Raw genomic sequence first — 21,771 nt, forward strand, 5'->3', positions numbered from 1 at the left:
AACTCAGCAGAAGGTGAGGGCTGAATATTTAGACATGGGAGTCCTCAGCATCAACAGGAATAGATGAGGCTATCTAGAGAGAAGGAGACAGAGAAAAGAAAGTGAAAGACACAACCCTGAGAAATTTTTGCATTTAAGAAGTAGACAAAAAGAAGGACAAAGGGGTAAAGAAGTAACCCATACATTCAGGAATGGAAGAGTATGTTGTGACTGGGACAGGGAGCTGTGGGTTGTTGTGAGATACTGAAAGAGGAAAGAGAAGGTTGCTGAATGAGGAGAAACCAAATTTTGTGAAGCACACGTTAGCACTAGAAGGAATAAAAGCTCACTAGTTAGAATTCAATACCAAATCAAAGCTATTCTGATTAGAACTAATGAGAGCGAACACCTTTTTCCCAAATTGTATTTTGTTGTGATTATGTAGGTAGTAAGCATCAATGGGAGCATAGCTCCCTCACATCTAAAACTTCCAAGAAAGGGGCTAATCTCAGCATATGCCATCTTCACCAAATTCTTACTATTTCCCTACACATCCTGTACATCTATTCCTGAATGCCACTACGTTGGGCATTCAACAGAGTAGCAGGCACCCACATTTCAAGAAATATAATCTGATTCATGACAGAAAACAGAGATGAACCTTCCCGTAAACAACTGAATGAATCAGTCACACAAAATTCCTATCTGTACTAAGCACCGTTACATAAGGAACAGGCTTCATAACCTATACATTTTTGTCAATAATAGTCCCTGTGCATTAGGTGCCTCGAGGTCTACAAAATTAATACGAGGTGCTATAAGAGCTCGGGTAACTTACCTACGAGTCCTCAGCCAATATGTGACAGATGAGGACGTGAACCAGGGTCCACTGGCTTCAAGGCTCCTGCTCCATTACTTCATTCCAGGAAACTGAATCCTAGTTGGGAAGGCAAAATTACCAGGCGTGAAATAATCAAGAGCCAAGTGGTGGGGTAGATGGATGAACCTGGATATTGGGATTGACATGTATATACTATTGACAGTATGTATAGAATGGATAACTAATGAGAACGTACTGTATAGCACAGGAAACTCTACCCAGTGCTCTGTGGTGACCTAATTGGGAAGGAAATTCAAAAAAAGAGCGGATATATGTATACGTATAGATTATTCATTTTGCTGTACAGTAGAAACCAACAAAACATTGTAAACGACTATACTCCAGTAAAATTTAACTTTTTAATAAAAGAGCCAAGCTGTGTGGTAGGTTTCTTAGTACAAGGGATCTTGTAGATCTGGAGAATTTAGAAGAAAGTATTCAGAAGGTTATGGGAACATTCCTTTCATGTGACGTCTACATGAAAGTCCAATATGTGAAACAAATACACACAGACCTCCTCTGAGCTCTATTCCATGAGCCCTATTCCATGCTCTGTAATGACTTCTCAGCAGCTCCTCAGAAGTCCTCAGGCTCCACTGAACAGTTGGGAAACCACTGGGTTAAATCGGTGGTCCCTAATGTGTAGTCCCTGGACTGACAGCTATAGCATTTCTGGTAACTTCCTAGAAATGTGAATTCATTGGCACCACCCAAGAATGAGTCAGAAATTCTGGAGATGAGGCTTAGCAAGCTGTATTTTAGCATGTTCTCCCGGTAATTTTGACGCTCATAAAGTTTGAGAACCATGTGGTAGGAGGGCAGACCATCCGCCTTTAAAGAGCATCTGAAGACTTCCCTGGTGGCTCAGTGGTAAAGAATCCACCTGCCAATGCAGGAGACATGAGTTCAATCCCTGATCCAGGAAGATTCCACATGCCTCAGAGCAACTAAGCCCATACATCACAGCTATTGAGCCTGTGCCCCAGAGCCCAGGAGCTGCAACAAGAGAAGCTACTGCAATGAGAATCCTGGGCACCACAACTAGAGAGTAGCCCCTGCTCGTCACAACTGGAGAAAATCCTGCACAGCAACAAAGATCCAGCACAGTCATAAATAAATAAATAAAATTTTAAAATAAAATAATTAGGAAAATTTAAAAAAAAGAAACTGTCTCCAATACTTTGGCTACCTGATGCAAAGAGCTGACTCGTTGGAAAAGACCATCCCTGATGCTACGAAAGATTGAGGGCAGAAGGAGAAGGGGGTGACAGAAGATGAGATGGCTGAATGGCAACATTGACACAATGGACATGAGTTTGAGCAAATTCCAAGAGACAGTGAAAGACAGGAAAACTTGGCATGCTACAGTCCATAAGGTCAAAAAGAGTTGTATGTGACTTAGCAACTGAATAACAACAACGAAGAACATTTGAGGTTGGGACTGGGGACACTGGGTTTCCCAAGTGGCTCTAGTGGTAAAGAATCCACCTACTAATGCGGGCGACCTAGGTTTTGATCCCTGGGTCAGGAAGATCCTCTGGAGAAGAAAATGGCAACCCAGTCCAGTATTCTTGCCTAGAGAATCCCATGGACAGAAGAGCCTGGCAGGTTACAGTCTACTGGGTCGCAAAGAGTCGGACATAGCTGAAGCAACTTAGCACACAACACACTGGGGACATGATGGGATTTGGGAACTGCCACTTGGAGTCTTTCTCTAAGACAACAGCAGAGATGGATGAATGAGGGTGAAGCATCAGGAAAGTCCCGACCAACGCTAGCAGGTGTCAACATGTGCTCCAGTGACCATGACTATCTCCTGAATTCTTCTTGCAGTGACTCAGAATAGATCAGAAGAGAGTGGGGATTTGCAGTAACCTAGTGCTCTGTGGGACTTCGCTGATAGCTCAGCTGGTAAAGAATCTTCCTGCAATGCAGGAGACCCAGTTCAATTCCTGGGTCAGGAAAATTCCCTGGAAAAGGGATAGTCTACCCACTCCAGTATTCTTGGGCTTCCCTGGTGGCTCAGATGGTAAAGAATCCGCCTGCAGTGTGGGAAACCTGGGTTCGATCCCTGGGTTGGGAAGATCCCCTGGAGGAGGACATGGCAACCCACTCTAGTATTCTTGCCTGGAAAATCCCCAGACAGAGAAGCCTGGTGGGCTACAGTCTATGGGGTCACAAAGAGTCAGACACAACTGAGTCACTAAACACATCAGAGTGCTCTGTGAAGAAAGTTTAAGAAAAAGAGGAGTCTAAGAGGCTGCATTGAAGTGACTGGTCAGGAAGGAACCAGACTCTTGATGAAGGTAACAGGCTCAGTGGACATGGGGGCATTAGAGAGGAGGGAACTAGGTGGCTTCATTAAGGGTGTGGGGTGAGGACGTGCCATGATTGAGACCTCAGTGATGAAACCATCCTGACTTCATATCCAAGAGATTTGGTTGTAATTCATGTGTCACTGTTGAATTTGTATTTTTAAATGTTCAAACTTACATAGAAACAATATCTATAGACAAAAAAAAAATAAAATTTGTATTTATTCTGCATTCAAAAATATTTTAAGTTCTATCTTTTGTATATGTTGGTATAATGTAGTCTTCATTCTTCCTTGAAAAGGTCTATACTTTTCTTTTGGTGTATATCTTTCCTTTTTGTGTATATTTTTGTGGTAAAATACACATAAAACATTTTTTTTTCATTTATTTTTATTAGTTGGAGGCTAATTACTTCACAACATTGCAGTGGGTTTTGTCATACATTGACATGAATCAGCCATAGAGTTACATGTGTTCCCCATCCCAATCCCCCCTCCCACCTCCCTCTCCACCCGATTCCTCTGGGTCTTCCCAGTGCACCAGCCCCGAGCACTTGTCTCATGCATCCCACCTGGGCTGGTGATCTGTTTCCCTATAGATAATATACATGCTGTTCTTTTGAAACATCCCACCCTCGCCTTCTCTCACAGAGTCCAAAAGTCTGTTCTGTACATCTGTGTCTCTTTTTCTGTTTTGCGTATAGGGTTATCATTACCATCTTTCTAAATTCCATATATGTGCGTTAGTATACTATATTGGTCTTTATCTTTCTGGCTTACTTCACTCTGTATAATGGGCTCCAGCTTCATCCATCTCATTAGGACTGGTTCAAATGAATTCTTTTTAATGGCTGAGTAATATTCCATGGTGTATATGTACCATAGCTTCCTTATCCATTCATCTGCTGATGGGCATCTAGGTTGCTTCCATGTCCTGGCTATTATAAACAGTGCTTCAATAAACACTGGGGTGCACATGTCTCTTTCAGATCTGGTTTCCTCAGTGGAAATACGCATAAAACATTTTTGAGTATATAGTTCAGTTATCTTTGCCTTTTTAATGCTTAAAATGTCTTTTTTTATGAAATAGTAGTAAAAACAGACTATAGTTGGCTGGGGAGTTGAGTTTTCTTGAAAATTTTTTAAGTTGGTGCTTTATTTTGAAATGCTACTGGACTGAGAAAACCAGAAATCTATGACCCATTACCTTAAAGAATTGGGATGTAGAGGGACAGAGAGTTCAGGGGTAGAAATAGGCAAAAACAGTCATACAGAAAAGAATATGCAGGGCATTTTTTTGAAGGGTATAGACCAGATTCGTCAAAACAGTGCAATTAAGTTTTTTTATTTTTTTATTTTTATTTATTTTTTTTTTATTAGTTGGAGGCTAATTACTTCACAACTTTTCAGTGGGTTGCAATTAAGTTTTGATCCATTTTCAAATACTTAGTGTCTAATGATGTCCAGCTCATAGTAGAAACTCAACACAGATTTGTTAACTGAGTGCAGTGAAAGTTCAGGTCAGCATCAGAAGAACCAGAAAATAAAGTTTGAACTTCATTTTATAAGCCAGAGCTCCTACCGCAGATGTTTCTAGAATGTGTAACCAATGTGCTAAGCTACCAATCTTCTCCCTCCACATGGGAGGCAGGCAGGACCCAGGCCATCTAGCCAGCTCTAGCCTAGATTGTTCTGGTATGCTGAACAAATACGACAGCTGTCTATAGACACCATGAGTGGAAGTGGGTGGGAGGCAGTGAGGCAGCCACTGAAGATAACTGAGCATTGGAGAGATGATTGATGATAGTGGCATTCCCACCAAGACCATCAGGCTGGTGGTAGAGCACTAAGTAGAGCCCAAGTTGGAAGCTAGAACCACTGGTAAAAAGAGTTCCAAGATATATACAACAAACATTAATTATCTCTCCAAATTTATTTCTTCTCCCCACTTCCTTTTTAATAAGACCCTGATTTTTCCATAGTGTGGTGTACATGGAATTGACTCTCCCCTCAGCTCCTTGAATGAGTCCTGACTGGTTTAAATCAATCAGCACTTCTCTTCCCCCATCCCACAAAGAGAGACACATATCCCAGGAAGAGCTTTCTTTCTTCTTTCCCTTTCCTTCTTTTCTTTCTTTCTTTCCTTCTTTCTAATGAGGACTTTTAAGGAAAAGTTTCTTACATTTCTGTCTGAAGTTGACACAGGAAACAGGTCACTCTAAGGGGTTGGCAGCCATCTTTGGACCGTGAGGGAAGAGCTTACCTGAGAAAGGAGTTGATGGAGCAGAGAAATGGAGAAAGGGAAATTGGGTCCAGATCTCAGTACTTTTAAGCCATAGAGGAAGGCTTACCTGAAGCCCTGCCCTGGACCCTGAGTTTTAAATTCCCATGTCTGCTTAATCCAGTTTGGGTCTTGTTCTCTTTCATTTCCACTGAAAAACTATGGATGCACAAGGCTAAAGTGATTCTCAGAGTAAGAGAGGAGAAAGTGGGTATTTGGGGCAATCAAGCACTCTGGAGAAGGGGTGACTGTTTAAGGACAAGATAAGAGAGGTCTGTCGAGGAGGCTATGCTGAAGGGACTGGTCATGAAGGGATCAGATGGCACTGGGCTAGAAAAGGAGGGCTGGATCTCGCTTTAACATGAAAAGAAGAGGTACACACCTGAATGGTTTCTGTCCTGGCTTCTACTTTAACATTGCAACCTTCCCCTCAGGGATAACCAAGTCCAAGGGCTCCTTCCCCCTCTTACCCCCAAGGGAAATGATGCAACCAGTCATTAGATAGTAGCTGGTTTAGCCATGGAAAAGAGAAAGGGTTGTTGCGGCAGGTTCAGGGATTTAAAAAGAAGGATTAAAAAGAAATGAGGGAAGGGGAGTTTGTGATAGGAGGTGGGGGGAGAAAACTGCTAAAGAAAGAAGAAACCCAAGAAGAAGAGAACAGCCTAACACGTTGCTGTTAATAAAGCAATGGGCCCAGGACCAAACAGATACACCAATTCCCAAATCCCAAGCATCACTTAGCAGCTGTCTTAATTCACCTCTCTAAGTGTCCCTTTCCTGTCTATAAATGAGCTTGAAAATTCCACCTTTAGATGACTGGGAGGCTCCAAAAATATCATACAAGGAAGCCCCTAGCAGAGAGGGGTGAGCATTCATTACTCCTGGTTGTCACATAAGAATAAAATGAATAAACAGCAGGAAGACAGGCAAGGAAGAGAGGAAAATGCTGCTTTACTTAAATTCCTCCTCAATAGCAAGGAGCTAGGGTTCACTCAGTACAGAAGCAGCACTTGAGGAAGTCAAAAGAAAGGATGACACTCAAAGCAATAGCTTCTGAAAAATGCCAACGTTTGCTTCTTTTCCTCTGCGTTGTGCTTGTTTCTCACGGAACCACTTAGTAAACAGAATTGAATTGGACTGACAATACTTGAGAATTTTTAATATGGGGGGGGGGGGGGCGGGGGAAGGCACTTAAAGAACAACGTATCATAACAAATCAAAACTTCCCCGAAGCTTGATTTCATATGGCAAAGTGTGGCGCCACCTCCAGCCTAATCTGGGCTAGCTGGGCCCTGCAGGACGTCTCGGATTAGAGCGCCCGGGCCTCACGCACTGCCCCCTGGGCTGGGATGAGCTGGAGGCGGCAATGGAAGGCGCTTTTGTCCACCCTTGAATTCTTTATCACTAGAGCCTGCCTGGCAATTAAATCGGGGTTGGGCGGGGTCCGGCGCGGGGGTGGGGTGGGGGGTGGGGGGTTGGGGGCGTGGCGGAAAGCAAATGTGAGAAACAAAGACCAGGCGGAAAGCCCCTGAGACCAGGAAGAAGAGATGGGATTCTGATTTGGCAGTGGCACCTGTTACCCGCTACTAGGAAATCATAGGACCGTTCTCGTATTTATAAGGCACTTTATTGGTAATAACCATCAGTCATCTCTAAAAGGTACACTAGCGCTCCGCCTGTATTATCCCCTCTAATCTTCTCAGCGTCTTCTAAGGCGTCTTACGGTCACCATTTTTATAAGGTCACACCGTCGGGGAGCCGCGGAGCCGCCCTCCCAGCCGGCGGAGGACCGCCGGGGCGGGGCATACGCGCGGGAGACTGCACCCTCACGTGGGGGCAGGCTCAGCCGGCCTGTCACACCCAGCGGCCAGCAAACACCCCAGCTCCTTCGGCCAGAGATCCCGCAGCGGTGCGCGGGCGGCCGCAAAGCTCCACCGTCGCCCCCTCCTCGCTGTGCATCCCCGCACCGCCCGCAGCCCGTTCCGCCGCCGCCGCCCTGCACGCCCGAAGTGCGCCCACCGCCCTGGAGGGGGCAGGGGGCCCCGCCGCCGTCATGTTGCCAGTCGTCTACGCGGTTCTGGCGGGGTTGTTGATGCTCCCGCTGTTGGTGAACCTGTGCTGCCCTTACTTCTTCCAGGACTTGCGCTACTTCCTGCGGGTAGCCGGCGTGGCCCGGCGGGCGCGCAGCAACGGGCAGCGCCGGCCGGTGCGCACCATCCTCCTCGCCTTTCTGGAGAAAGTGCAGCAGACTCCACACAAGCCTTTCGTGCTCTTCCGGGACGAGACGCTCACCTACGCGCAGGTGGACCGACGCAGCAACCAAGTGGCTCGGGCGCTGCGCGACCACCTCGGCCTGCGCCAGGGAGACTGCGTGGCAATCTTCATGAGCAACGAACCAGCTTACGTATGGCTGTGGCTGGGACTGATGAAGCTGGGCTGTGCCATGGCGTGCCTCAACTGCAACATCCGCGGGAAGTCCCTGTTGCACTGCTTTCAGTGCTCTGGGGCGAAGGTTCTACTGGTCTCCCCAGGTGAGCCTGGGGACCACCTCACCCTGGCACTGGGCTCCTTCTCTTCTTGACAGCCTGGCATAGGGGTTGCGGGGGACGAGGGTTCAGATCGGAACTGGAGATATAGAGAGAGGGGATGGCAATCCTTCCTCCAAACGCTAATTAATGGTCATTAGAACCTTATGTTGTAGGAGCTGACCAAGCCAGATACTATGTGAATCACAGTACATATAATGTTGCTGGTAATACTTAAAACAGATAGGGTTGACTTTGTAGATGAGACCACTCAGGCCAGAGAGGTGAAGCCTTATATCCCAGATCACAGAATTGGGAGGAGGGGATTAACTAGATCTGTCTACCTCCAGAATTCAAGTTCCTAGCCGGTGCTGACAATAACTGCATTAAAATGCAGAGGGTCTAGAGTGTGAAGTCCAGAGGATCCAGAGAGACTGTTCTCCCCTCTGCTCCTTGATTGACTGTATAATCCTGGGCAAGTCACTTTCCCTCTCCATATCTTGGTTTCTTCCTCTGTAATGGTCTTCAAGACTGCTTCCAGCTCTCAAATTCTGTTAGCCTCCCTGGATTCTCACTGCAGAAAGAGAGAATCCACCTGATCCCCAAGAAGACTTTGATCACCTGCTGCAAGCCCTAGTGAGCCCTCATTACGTTTATAGCAACAGTGACCTTTGGTTCTGTAGTTGCCTCCTGCAACTTTTCAACAAGACCTGAAATGGTAACTTCATGCTCCAGTGGTCACCAGGTCAGGAAGAATCCGAGAACCTGTTACCCAAAGGACTAGCTGGGTTTCCTATCCCAGGAAGCTTGTCCCTACACTTGAATAAGGACCAGGGATTGCTTTTCACTCTCTCAGTAAGAGGAGGCCTAAACAGGTGTGGGCTAAAAGATGTGGAGAAATAGGGAGCCAGGAAGTCTCACCTTTCTGGAATGTCTTTCTTTCTGTGCCAAACTCTATGCTGGATGCTTATATTACCCTGAGAATTAATATATCATTACCCCCTGACACACAGCTGAAGAAACTGAGGCTTAAAATTCCAGCCTAGATCTATCTAGTTTCAGAGCCCATGACTCTCCCTACACCATGCTACCTTTCTCTTCACAAATGAAAAGTGTTAGAGCTGGAAGAGACTAAGCATCCATCTTTTCTCCACCTTCATTTCATAGTTGAGGACTCTAAAGTACGCTAAGGAGTTTGCCTAGTTACAGTAAGTCAACATGTCTATTCATTTTGGGAAGCCAGGAAACTACACACCTGTTTCATCAGACATAAAATAAATAATCCAAAAAGAAATGAAGGCTTTGTATAAAAGCTGAAAAGGAAAGGGATAATTTTAAAGGCATTATTTGAGGGTTTCCCACTTGGCATAGTGGTAAAGAATCCGCCTGTGAATGCAGGAGAGACAAGAGACTCAGGTTCAACCCCTGGGTCAGGAAGATACCCTGGAGAAGAGCATGGCTACCCACTCCAGTATTCTTGCCTGGAGAATCCCATGGACAGAGGAGCCTGGTGGGCTACAGTCTATGGGGTCACAAAGAGTTGAACACAACTGAGTGCCTGAGCACGCACCTGCATGCACATGCACACACACATATATACACACACACATTATTTTGAAAGGGAGAGCCTTTTGAAGAAAATTCCCAACAATTTCTAGTTGCCTGGGAAAAGAGACAACTTCACTATTTAGTAACTGGAAGACTCTCTTAAACCTATTTACCAGTTGATTCAGAGGAAAGTTATTAACACAGTGATCTGTGTGCCACTTCAGGAAGGATTTAAGTACTTTTTACCTGCATATTATCCCAGGTCACCCCGTGAGGGAGTCAAGCCCTGGGAGTTTTGTTGACAAAGAAGCTTCAATTTGAATGACTATACTGGAGTTTGGTTCTGTAATCAAATCAGAAATACAACCAGATATCTCCCTTTTTGCCCAGGCAACGGTCTTTTGTCACTGAGTATTATGCTTTGGTCAGCATACATAGATAGTATAATGAAATTCCAATATTCAGGTCAAATTTGAACGACTTTCCAGTGGACCTACAACACTCTGACAGTAAACTGACCTTTGAGAGAGGCCACACATTTGAAAACCATTCTGTTTTTCCAAATCACTGAGAGACTGTTAGATCACGTGCAGAATTACACTCTGATCCGAAACAGTTACTGCCATGGGGGTAACAGAGTCCAAAGTTGCATGCTGGTTAGTAAATGTGCCCATGTGCAAATGTGTTGAATGGACTGATTCTTCAAATTCTTTAAAGTTGGAAAGAATCTTAGAGATATCCTAAGGTTAACAAGTGTGTTATATAATAAGTGTGTTGTTTATATAACTCTTAACAAGTGTGTTATACTGCAGTAAAAAGTTTAGAAGAGTTACTTTAATGAGTGGAAGAATCACCTGGGGAGCTCATTTTAAAAAACAATTTCCTGAGCCTCATCCCCCAAAAAACCACTGATTCAGCAGGACCGTGGGGGAGGCAGGAAAGTATATTTTTATAGCAAGCCCCATCCCACCCCTAGATGATTTGGAAGCAGATCATCTAAGGAATAGGCTTTGAGTCTGGTAATTCCCACTTTGTTTAATAGTTGTTTGTTTAATAGTTGAATGAACGAAGGCCCAGAGGAATGATATCAATTGCCCAGGGTCAGAGAGAGCTGGAGACAGAACCCAATGATTTTTGTCTCACTTCTAGGATGCTTTTTATATTCCATTATACCATCTAAACATGGGACAGAAAGATTGAGAAGTTTTACAAATGTTGGAGGGGTGACAATTCAACAGGGTTTGATTCTTCACTTCAAATTTCAACCTCAGGGCTCATGAGTTTCTTGAGTTTCAACTGTGTCAAATTCTGGAGCATATGCAAAGGACTGGCACAGTGGTGTTTATGATGAAGATTGATCCCCTTGTCATGAATCTGGGGGACTCTTCACAGAGCTTAACAGGGCTCAACCCTGTCAGGCATTTCAGTGCCCAATTTTTTTCATCAGAACTTACTATACTTAGAGAAAGCCAAAGACTCACAACACCTCCCCGCATCAAGCAGAAACACCCGTCTCCCGGAGAACAGGATTTTCTCTGTGTGGTGCATTTCAGGATCCTTCTCCATAGAAGGCTCTCATGTAAGTAATCACATGGTAAAATTACCTTCAGCTATTGGAACCTCCATCAGTGTTGTAGTTGATAGAAACCAATTTGTTGGCCAGTAGTTTTTCAAGCAGTTTCCCAAAACAGGGAAGACAGGAAGCCATATTTAATTTCATACAACATAGAATATTTTTTTAAAAAAAGGGTCCCCCAAATAGTGAATTTGCTTTGTTTCCGTTTATGCTAATGTTAAGATTGTTGCTAACCTAGCTCTTCTCCTGGAAGGATAACTCCTTCATTAGCTCACTGGTCAGGTCTACCTTGCATGGCTCAACCAATCATGCATGCACCCCGTGTTGGTACTACTCTTGTATAAGGCTTTAGTAACAAGGATGGGCTTCCCAAGTGGTGCTAGTGGTAAAGAGCCCACCTGCCAATGCAGGTAGACATAAGAGACCTAGGTTTGATTTCTGAGTTGGAAAGATCCCTTGGAGAAGGGCACAGAAACCCACTCCAGTATTCTTGTCTGAAGAATCCCATGGACAGAAGAGCCTGGCAGGCTGCAGTCTATAGGGGCACACAGAGTCAGAGACGACTGAAGTGACTTAGCACGCACGAAACAATTAAAGGTACTTTGTGTTTCAAGATTGTGATCCAGAGAGGTTATAAAATATTCCCAATTATCTTTGACCTGGTCTTTCAGAGTTGTGAAAAATAAAATTTGACCTCCTTTAAATAATGTGATAAGATAAAATGCTTCCAATAGCTTTCAAAAGTATTGCATCACTGAAAGTTCTAAAAGAGGAGAACATTCTAAAACTAGTGTCAGGACCAAAGAGAACTCTTGTCAAGTAAACGTTTGAGGTTAGATACAGAAAAGCAGATGGTATAACAATTTGATATCATATCAAGAAACATTTCCCACAAGGTACAAGCTAGTTGCCCTGGTGGGAGGCAGAGAGAAAAAGCTAAATTAGTTTAAGGATCTTACAGTCCAGTTGAAGAACTAAGTCACATGTACACAAATGATTGGGATGCCCAGGAGAATGTGATAAGTATACTGGGAGGGCTTCAGAATTCTGTAGAGGAAAAAGAACAGAGGATGAATGTTTCTTGGGGGCCTTGACTACAGAGCTGCTGCTGCTAAGTTGTTTCAGTCGTGACTGACTCTGACCCGGTGGACAGCAGCCCATCAGGCTCCTCTGCCCACGGGATTCTCCAGGCAAGAATACTTGAGTGGGTTGCCATTTCCTTCTCCGTGACAACAGAGCTGGGTAAGTGCAATTGGGGAGTGGGAATTCTAGGCAGGAGGAGCCCAGAGGCATTTTTCATCAGGTCTCCAACTCACTCCAGTATTCTTGCCTGGAGAATCCCATGGACAGAGGAGCCTGGCAGGCTTCAGACCACAGGGTCGCAAGAGTCAGACATGACTTAGTGACTAAACCACCACCAACACAATGAGATGCTTTGTTAAAGAGTTTTACTATGTAAGGACTACAGCAGGCTAGACTTAAATGTTAGTCATTTTTAAACTGTTTACTGAGGAAACTCTACTGTAGAGAAAATAGGACTCAGAGAACCCAAGGAATGGCCAACAGTGGTGGCCTCACACTCATGTAAGGAGATAATTTTCTAGTGCAAACTTCAGTCAAGAATCAGGGCATAGAGATAGCCTGTCTCCATTCCTCTTCTGGGCTGCTCAAGGAGTAACTTAGGTGTGTTGCAACTTAGGTGTGTTGCTTCAATGTACTTTGTCTCAACGGCTTACAATTCCCTCATAATAATAATATGAATAATGCCTTAGTAATACCTTTGAATAATGCCTTAATAATACCTAGCACATAGTGGTCACTCAGTAAATGTTTGTGGCGTTAATCAGTTCAGTTGCTCAGTCAAGTCCAACTCTGCGACCCCATGGACTGCAGGCTTCTCTGTCCATCACCAACTCCCAGAGCTTGCTCAAACTCATGTCCATCAAGTCGGTGATGCCATCCAACCATCTCATCCTCTGTTGTCCCCTTCTCCTCCCACCTTCAATCTTGCCTAGCATCAGGGGCTTTTCCAGTGAGTCAGCTCTTCTCATCAGGTGGCCAAAGTATTGGAGTTTCAGCTTCAGCATCAGTCCTTCCAATGAATATTCAGGACTGATTTCCTTTAGGATGGACTGGTTGGATCTCCTTGCAGTCCAGGGAACTCTCAAGAGTCTTCTCTGACACCACAGTTCAAAAGCATCAATTATTTAGCATTCAGCTTTCTTTATAGTCCAACTCTCACATCCATACATGACTACTGGAAAAACCATAGCTCTGACTAGACAGACCTTTGTTGGTGGCATTAATAAGTTCCATTTTAAAAAAGTTCCATTATTTTGGTTGGTTGTAACAGGCTTTCTTCTTTGAAGTTTAAGAACTATTGGGATGGTCATGAGGGCATGAAAAAAAATGATGTTAAAACAGTCAAATATATCCTGATTTGAGAAAATCCATTTAGACTCGATCTGCCCCAGGCCCAGCCTCTCCCTACCACAGACTTTTTTTAAAACTTTTTCTTTTATTTTATATCGGGATATAGCCAATCAACAAGCAATATTGTGATAGTTTCAGGTGAACCGTATAGGGATTCAGGCATACATATATATGTATCCATTCTCCCCTAAATCCCCCTCCCATCCAGGCTGCCACATAACATTGAGCGGAGTTCCCTGTGCTAGTAGGTCCTTGTTGGTTATACACTTTAAATATAGCAGTGTGCACGTGCCCATCCCAAACTCCCTAACTATCCCTTCTCCCCACCCTTCGCCTCTGCCCCGGCGACCATAAGTTCGTTTTCTAAGTCGTGAGTCTGTTTCTGCTCTATAAGTAAGTTCGTTTGTATCATCTTTTTAGATTCCACATATGAGGGATGTCATACAATATTTCTCCTTCTCTGACTTACTTCACTCAGTATGATACTCTCTAGGTCCATCCATGTGGCTGCAAATGGCATTATTTCATTCTTTTTTATATCACAGACTTGTTTTACCTCCCAGTTTTCTTCTGGCAGAGGGCTACAAGAGAGACACTCTCTCCAGGACTCACTGCCAGAGAGGGAGCTGGTGATGGGCACAGAATGGGCTGCTGGGAAGAGTCTGTGCCTAGGATGGAAGGGCACAGAAACCCAGACAACAAATGAGGAGGGTATTCAAGAGCTAGGATCCCAGCCAAGTAGCCCACGGTCTGAAGAGAGAGCTCGCTTAAAGATGTTCTGTGAAATTTTTCTTCTTGACCTGCTCATAACTAGAGCTTGCAAGGGAGGACGATTGTCCGTCTCCATTCAAAAACAAACCAGCACATTGCTGGCATGTTTGGGAATGTTTATCAGTTTATTTTCTTTAACAATAAAAAAGGAGTGAAGGGGTAAAGACAAAATAAATTCTAAATCCACAGTGAATGTTATTGAATCCGAAAGAAGGATAGAATTCAAATTATTCTGCATAATGAATGTAAGCAGCCAGTGTTTGAAAAAGACCTCCCACAGCCTCTGAGAAACCGGGAAGCACACAGTTGGTAGATAGGTGACTTGTTTGCTTACAGATATCAAATGATTATAATTATATAGGGCCTGGTATGATCTGGTAATCTCTGACAAGGAATTACCTTTGATTCTAGGGCTATTTAGAAAGCAAGATACTTTGACCAAGAACTTTAACTGAGAGAAGTGAAAAATAATGTTAAGAAATTATGTAACTATATAAATATGAGATGAGTGTGTAGCTCCCTGCTAAAAATTTCTTTGCTTCTGAGGGATTTAGCCTTGATTAAATGTCTTTCTGACCTCAGGGTGATTTGCATTGTGGAGGGAAGGTGAGGATATGAGAAAAGTGAAAGTATCAATCATTCAGTTGTGTCTCTCTGAGAATTTATGGGCTGTAGCCCCATAGGCTGTAGCCTGTCAGGCTCCTCTGTCTTAGGGATTTTCCAGGCAAGAATACCATAGTGGGTTGCCATGCCCTTCTTCAGGGGATCTTTCTGACCCAGGGATTGAACCCAGGTGTCCTGCATTACAAAAAGATTCTTTACCATCTGAGCCACCAAGGAAGCCCTAGGGGAGGTTATGCATGCCTCTCTCTGAAGGGTGTTCTATGACACTGTGTTGATGTACAGATTATATGCTAGATTATTAATTACTATAATTCCAAACTGCCAGTAATAGAAATGAGAAATCACAGTTACAAACTGTATGTTTAAAACTATTTTCAGACTGTCTCCATGATCTGTGTTAGAACCAGTTTGTTTCAGTTGCCTTTCTGACTGAAGGAAAGTCTTCAATCCTGATTTGTTCATCCGCCAACCAGTTCACATCATCCTGAAATTCTGATCAAAACCATTTCCTTTCACTGCCTTCTTTTCAAATCTTACTTTATTGGTAAACATTTCTGGGGTGTTATGTAACTAACTTGGTTAGTTATTCGCTCCATGAGGCAATCTAATAGCAAAACAAGCTACTAGATTGAATGCTTTTCCTATTTAAAAGCAGTGGGTTTAGCCAGTAGCATTTTGCCACTTTGGTGATGAAGATTGATTCAGCTTACTACCCACCCCCTCTACCTGCTTTTGAGGAATGGGCCTGTGTCCTCAGAAATTTCTCTTCTGACCTTCTTTAAAAAAAAAAAAAGTTGTAAGTGGGAGAGGAGCTTCATATGCTAACCTGATTTTTTTCTTTTCTATAAAATGGATTTTAAGGAGTGCAGATTTTATAATCAGTTGATTTTCCATCATCCAAATGTGTACTGCTTTCTCTGAGGTTCTATAAGTGAAAGTGAAAGTGTTAGTCACTTAATCGTGTCCGACTCTTGTCTCCTACATTGCAAGCAGATTCTTTATCATCTGAGCCACCAAGGGGGCTCTCTGAGGTTCTACACCTATCCATGATTTCAGCTCAGGCTAATGAAAAAGGACAGATCTACTGTACACCCTTTAGGTGCAGGCAACTTGATGTGAATACTGTTTCTCATACCCATGGTTTTCATAAAACTTGAGGTTATTCTGACTCATTGGAAAAGACCCTGATGCTGGGAGGGATTGGGGGCAGGAGGAGAAGGGGAGACAGAGGATGAGATGGCTGGATGGCATCACCGACTCGATGGGCATGAGTTTGAGTAGACTCCAGGAGTTGGTGATGGACAGGGAAGCCTGGCGTGCTGCGATTCATGGGGTCGCAAAGAGTCGAACACGACTGAGCGACTGAACTGAACTGAACTGAACTGATTCTCTTCATCAGAAAGACAAATAAGAGATGATCCATATTACTATTGAAAGGCAGATCTGAATGCTTTCACAAGCACTGAGCATGTCAAGTAGACAGTTTTCTTCCAAAATCTCAAGGTCCTTTACCGAAACTTGAATGACTAGTACAAGAAAGTGGTAATCCTAGAAGCCCGGTATAATTCTTTTCATTTTGTATGTAATGATCCATATAGAGACTCACTGAGCTTCTGTCCTCATTTGTAGAAACAAGGTTACCATCGTCTATAACACAGGGTTGTTGTGAAAATTATATGAGGTGATGTATGTAAAGCTACTATACAAGCTGTCCTCCACAAAAGAAATTTGTAAATTTTTAATCAGTAAGAATGAAAGGTGTGGTGGATGCTGTGATAGGCTGCCCAGTTCCCCACTCCAAGACTGAGGTACTGCTTCCTCTGCTGCTGGAGGCATTGGCAACTGCCAGCTGTCAGCCGAGAACCATTCCAGGACTTGCCGTTGGGTGAAGAAAGCCGCTTTGCCCAAGGTCAAGCACTATCGCCCCAATCTGCATCCAGTGACTGGTTGGTGGGCAGACACAGAGGTAGAACCCACTTCATTTCATCTGGGACAGCCTGAAGGGCCATCCTGGGCCCAGAGTCCCCGTAAGATCAATTGAGGGAGGCCATTGTGTGGCTGCATCGAAGCACAATCTCTTGCTCCATCCAGTCTGCCTCCATTGCAGCCCCACAGGCATCATTCCCAAGAGTACCCCTACACAAAAATCTCAGAATTCCAGGGAGCTCAACCTGTGTCAAGTAGAATTATTTGATCTTATATGTCCTTGTTGATTGCCACATCTATCTTAAGTGGGTTTCCCTGGTAACTCAGATGGTAAAAAATCTGCCTGCAATGCAGGAGACTCGGCTTTGATCCCTGGGTTGGGAAGATCCCCTGGAGATGGGAATGGCTACCCACTCCAGTGTGCTTGCTTGGAAAATGCCATAGACAGAGGAGCCTGGTGGGCTACAGTCCATGGGCACAGAAAGACACAACAGTATGGGCACATGGATACAACTGAGCAACTGACACTTTCACTTTTCACTTAATCTTAAGTAAGCAGACTTTATAGTAATAATTACCAAAAAAATTCATGTGTGAAGCAGAAAACATGGGACCAGTCCCCTATTTATAACAGATTTAAGAAAAGACATTAAATATTAAATACACAGTTAATGAGTTGCATTCACATCCAGAATTTCCCTTCCAATCTCACTTTATATATGTGTATATAGATGTATTTATTATAAATATTGCATCTTTAGTTTAAAGGGGAAAAGTCTGCTACCATAGGACATATGTTGTTCAGTCTTTAAGTTGTGTCTGACTCTTTGGCACCCCATGAACTGCAGTACACCAGGCTTCCCTGTCTTCACTATCTCCCTGAGTTTGCTCAAACCCATGTCTATTGAATCCGTGATGCCATCCAACCATCTCATCCTCTGACACCCCCTTCTCCTCCTGCCCCCAGTCTTTTCTGGCATCAGGGACTTTCCCAATGAGTTAGTTCTTTGCAGCAGGTAGGCAAAGTAAAGGTCAGTATAGGACATATGAGGTATGCCTTGATATGATTGGGAGCCACTGGAACCTCAAGTCAATATCCAAACGTAAATTCTACACCAACAGCCCAGAGGTCAAGTAAAGAAACTGTGCTGGGCAGGGGCAATGGCCTTCCCTTCAGATAAGATGACCTCTGTGAAAGGTCAGGGATTCTAAACCAAAAGCATGCAGAGGGCCAAGTGGAAACATGAGGGAACAGAAGCCACAATTGCCCAAATTACTTGAACTGTGATCAAGAATGATACCTGCTTAATTGCATTTCCTTTTACCTTTATTATTCTGTTGTTGTTGTTCAGTCAGTAAGTTGTTACCCCATGGACTGAAGCATACCAGGCCTCCCTGACCATTACTATCTCCGGGAATTTGTCCAAGTCCATGTCCATTGAATCAGGTGATGCCATCCAACCATCTTACCCTCTGCTGCCCTCTTCTCCTTTTGCCTTCATTCTTTCCCAGCATCAGAGTCTTTTCCAATGAGTTGGCTGTTTATTTTATTATTACTATTATTATTTTATATAATAATTATAAATTATATAAGAAACTACTAATTTTAGATATATCACTAATGCCTGCATATATCTTCAAAAAATTACAGAAAAAATTAAAGTTTCTTTTGACTTATAATTTTTCTCTCATCAAGACTTACCAAATCTTGTCTGTTCTACCTCCCAAACATCTCTTAAATGCATGTACTTCTCCCTATGCTCTGTGGCTACCTTAATGCAAAGTTTGATCTACCAAATGGCCTCCCTACCTCTGGTCCTTGCCTTCTCCAGCCCATGTACCTGACATAAGCCAGAGACCTGGTCCCTGCCTACATCCAGTTTCTTCTTCCAACCTTTTCCCTCTTATTCTACGTTGCAGTCAGCTTTAGCCTCTTTGAGCTGCTCTGGCATCCTGCTGTTTGCCTCTGGGCTTCCTTGGTGGCTCAGAGAGTTAGGAATCTGTCTGCAGCATGGGAGACCCACTTTCGATTCCTGGGTCAGGAAGATCCCCTGGAGAAGGGAATGACTATCCACCCCAGTATTCTTGCCTGGAGAATCCCATGACCGAGGAGCCTGACAGGCTACAGTCCATTGGGTTCACAAAGAGTCAGACTCAACTGAGTGACTAAAGCTCACTTCTTTGCCTGTGAGTCTTTACATAACCTGTCCCTTGGCTGCAAACAGGCTCAGTCCATCTCAGTGGATCTTCATCTTGCCAACTCCTACTCACCCTTCAGGTCTCAGTTTAGCTAACACTTCCTCTGGGCTGTTTTCGTGCCCCTCCTCCGCGCTTCCAAAGCACCACCTATGACACCTTATTTTAATGGGTTATTTCTTAATTCTCCCCCTTAGACCTGGGCTCTGTGAAAACAGTATCTGTTGTACACACTGTTGCTGCCAGTGCTGAGAACCGTGAGACAGGAGACACACTTTAAATAGATGTCAGGTAACTGTTGGGAGAGAGGGAGGAGAGGAATAGGAAATAATCCAGGTAATTTATGAACACACTATTTAACTAAATAGGCTCAGTCTCAGGTAGAAAAGAGGGAGGGAGAGAGATTTCTTAATTCTTTAAGTAGCAATAGTAGTTTTGTTTTGTTTTTAATTTACTTTCATATCCCTTACTTGGATATAAAACATACCTCTATCACAAAAATGATTTAATTTTGCATTTTACTGGAGATTTATCAACTCACAGTATTGCAATATCTAAATCCTTTAAAGTCAACAGCCTTAGCTTATTCCTCTGTCTCTTCCCCAGTGGCTAATACGATACTTTGTGTAGATTCTTTTAGCTGTAAACATTTGTTCAGCACTTATGGCAGGGCCAAGATGATCAAGTTATAATCCCTTAACCTCAAAGTTTTCACTGCCAAATAGAGGAGAAAAAGAAGTGAAGCATGTCATGCTACATACTAAACACACTGCTAGACGTATAATGCAAATCCTGTGGGAAGACCACAGAGTTAAATGCAATGAGGCTGTTTTGAAGGATGAACAGTTTTTCCAGTGACCAGGTTGGGGGGGTGGGTGGGCAGGAGGGCATTCCAAGCAGATGAAACCACCTGGATAAAGGTGGTAAGATGTGAGAATTATGGCTCCATTCACTTCACTTAAATCAGTGTGGTTAGAGGAAAGGGGACAAGGATAGTTAAGAAAATGACATCAGAAAAATCGGGGTGGGGGATGTAGGCTGAGAAGAACCTTAGAACCATCCACTGCATTAGAAAGATTCTATCACAAGGGATAAGCAGCCACTGAAGGACTTTAAACAAGGCAGGAACAAGAAGTCAGGCAGTAGTGTCACTGATACTGGAAGCAGGGAGAGGGTAGAGGCAAGGAGATTGGTCAGGAAGCTATTGTGACAATTTCGATAGGAAATAATGAGAATCTGAACCACAGCACTGGCAAGGGACCTTAGCACTCCAGTTACTGTTTTTACAACAGTAATATTTCTGATGATCTTCTCGAAATACTGAAGAACTAGAGAACAACCATTCAAAATGAAAGAGGAGAAGAGAGCAGCAAAAGGAATAAGCTGATCTGATGGAGGTTGAAAAAGAACTGAGACAGATAGTACATTAAGGAATGATAGCCAGTAGACACTCCAGAAGAAAACTGTTTAAGAAAGGAAAGATGATTATAGTGTGTTACTTGGCTCTACAGTCCTATGTGAAATAATTACATTGTCATAATCGTGTCAATCCTGATTATTTATTTTAGAATTTCTAGAGTCAACACATAGACAAAGCTAGAAAGACAGAATTATAGTCTCAGAATAGATTTAAAAATACCATTAACCCTGACAACATAAAGTGAAAATAGTAACTGTTGAAGGTGAACAAGGGGGGAATAGGGGTGGGTTTCAAAAATGGTAAGCCACAAGGTAGCAGGAAAAGTATGTAATTTGGTGATGGAGAAGTGACTGCTAGAAGAAACAGCTAAAAAAAAAATCCCTAAAAGTCATTGCCTCCAGGCAGCAGGTTTATTTGTGAGATAAGGGCCTACTGACTTGCATTATAAATTCTTTTGTACTATTTCATTTATATTTATCAGGTGCATGACTGCTTTGGTTAAAAAATTTTTAAACTTTTTAAATGCATCTATCCAGATACTATCTCATGTCTTGATGGAGACATCATATGTAAATATCTGAAAAACAAAGCATATAATATGAATCAGATATAGCCTCCCTAAGGTAATTCCCTGGGATATTGAGTCACCTTCCTATTAAGAATAAGCCTATTCACTTCAGTTATCACAATTCAAGACAAAGAAGCTTAAAGAGCATCTCATCTTATGATTTAAAATTTAAAATAAAATTTAAAATGGCACAAAAATTCAAGTAACAAACCTGAAATGTGGTTGCACATTACATCAATGCCTTTAAAATTTTTTACCTTGACCCCTATAAAAACTACATTTGTGTGTAGCTCAGCACTCACACACTCACATAGCTGAAACTCAAAAAAAAAAAAAAGAATGCTTACCTCTTCTTATGTGTGATATGCTTTCTATTTTATTTTTTAGAATAATCATCACTTTAAATGATTTTAACAATCCACTGTAGTATTGTGACTCAGAGTTTGAAAAACATGCTAATCAGTCCTTTTTTTTCTTAGGTCAGATAATGTGCTTATGAAATTTGGAGCTTATGTCTCGGATCAGCTGAACCTTCATAGTAGAACTACTTGTTGCTGATATTTTAAAAATGTGTTACATAAAGTTAGCTTCTATTATCCTTTCAGTAGCATGGTTCCCTTCTTTTCATTTCTCTTTCTCCTTAAAATTTTCTTTTTTTTAAATCTCTGGTCCTGTGGGACATACATTGGGAGTAACTAAATTCATTTCTGGAGTGTTTTGAGATTTATAT

General features: G+C 43.0%; 1 protein-coding gene across 1 annotated transcript in view; it reads left to right on the forward strand.

Annotated features, from left to right (window-relative positions):
- The first annotated feature begins 7,374 nt into the window (after nt 1–7,374).
- SLC27A2 (solute carrier family 27 member 2) overlaps nt 7,375–21,771 on the forward strand; it is a 48,389-nt gene continuing 33,992 nt past the window's right edge. Inside the window, exon 1 of the mRNA XM_061157130.1 lies at nt 7,375–7,985. Within this exon, the coding sequence (XP_061013113.1) occupies nt 7,508–7,985 (478 nt within the window). The 5' untranslated portion in view covers nt 7,375–7,507. The remainder of the gene's footprint in view (nt 7,986–21,771) is intronic.

This window comes from Dama dama, chromosome 12 (assembly GCF_033118175.1).
Source record: "Dama dama isolate Ldn47 chromosome 12, ASM3311817v1, whole genome shotgun sequence".
Classification (NCBI taxonomy): Eukaryota; Metazoa; Chordata; class Mammalia; order Artiodactyla; family Cervidae; genus Dama; species Dama dama.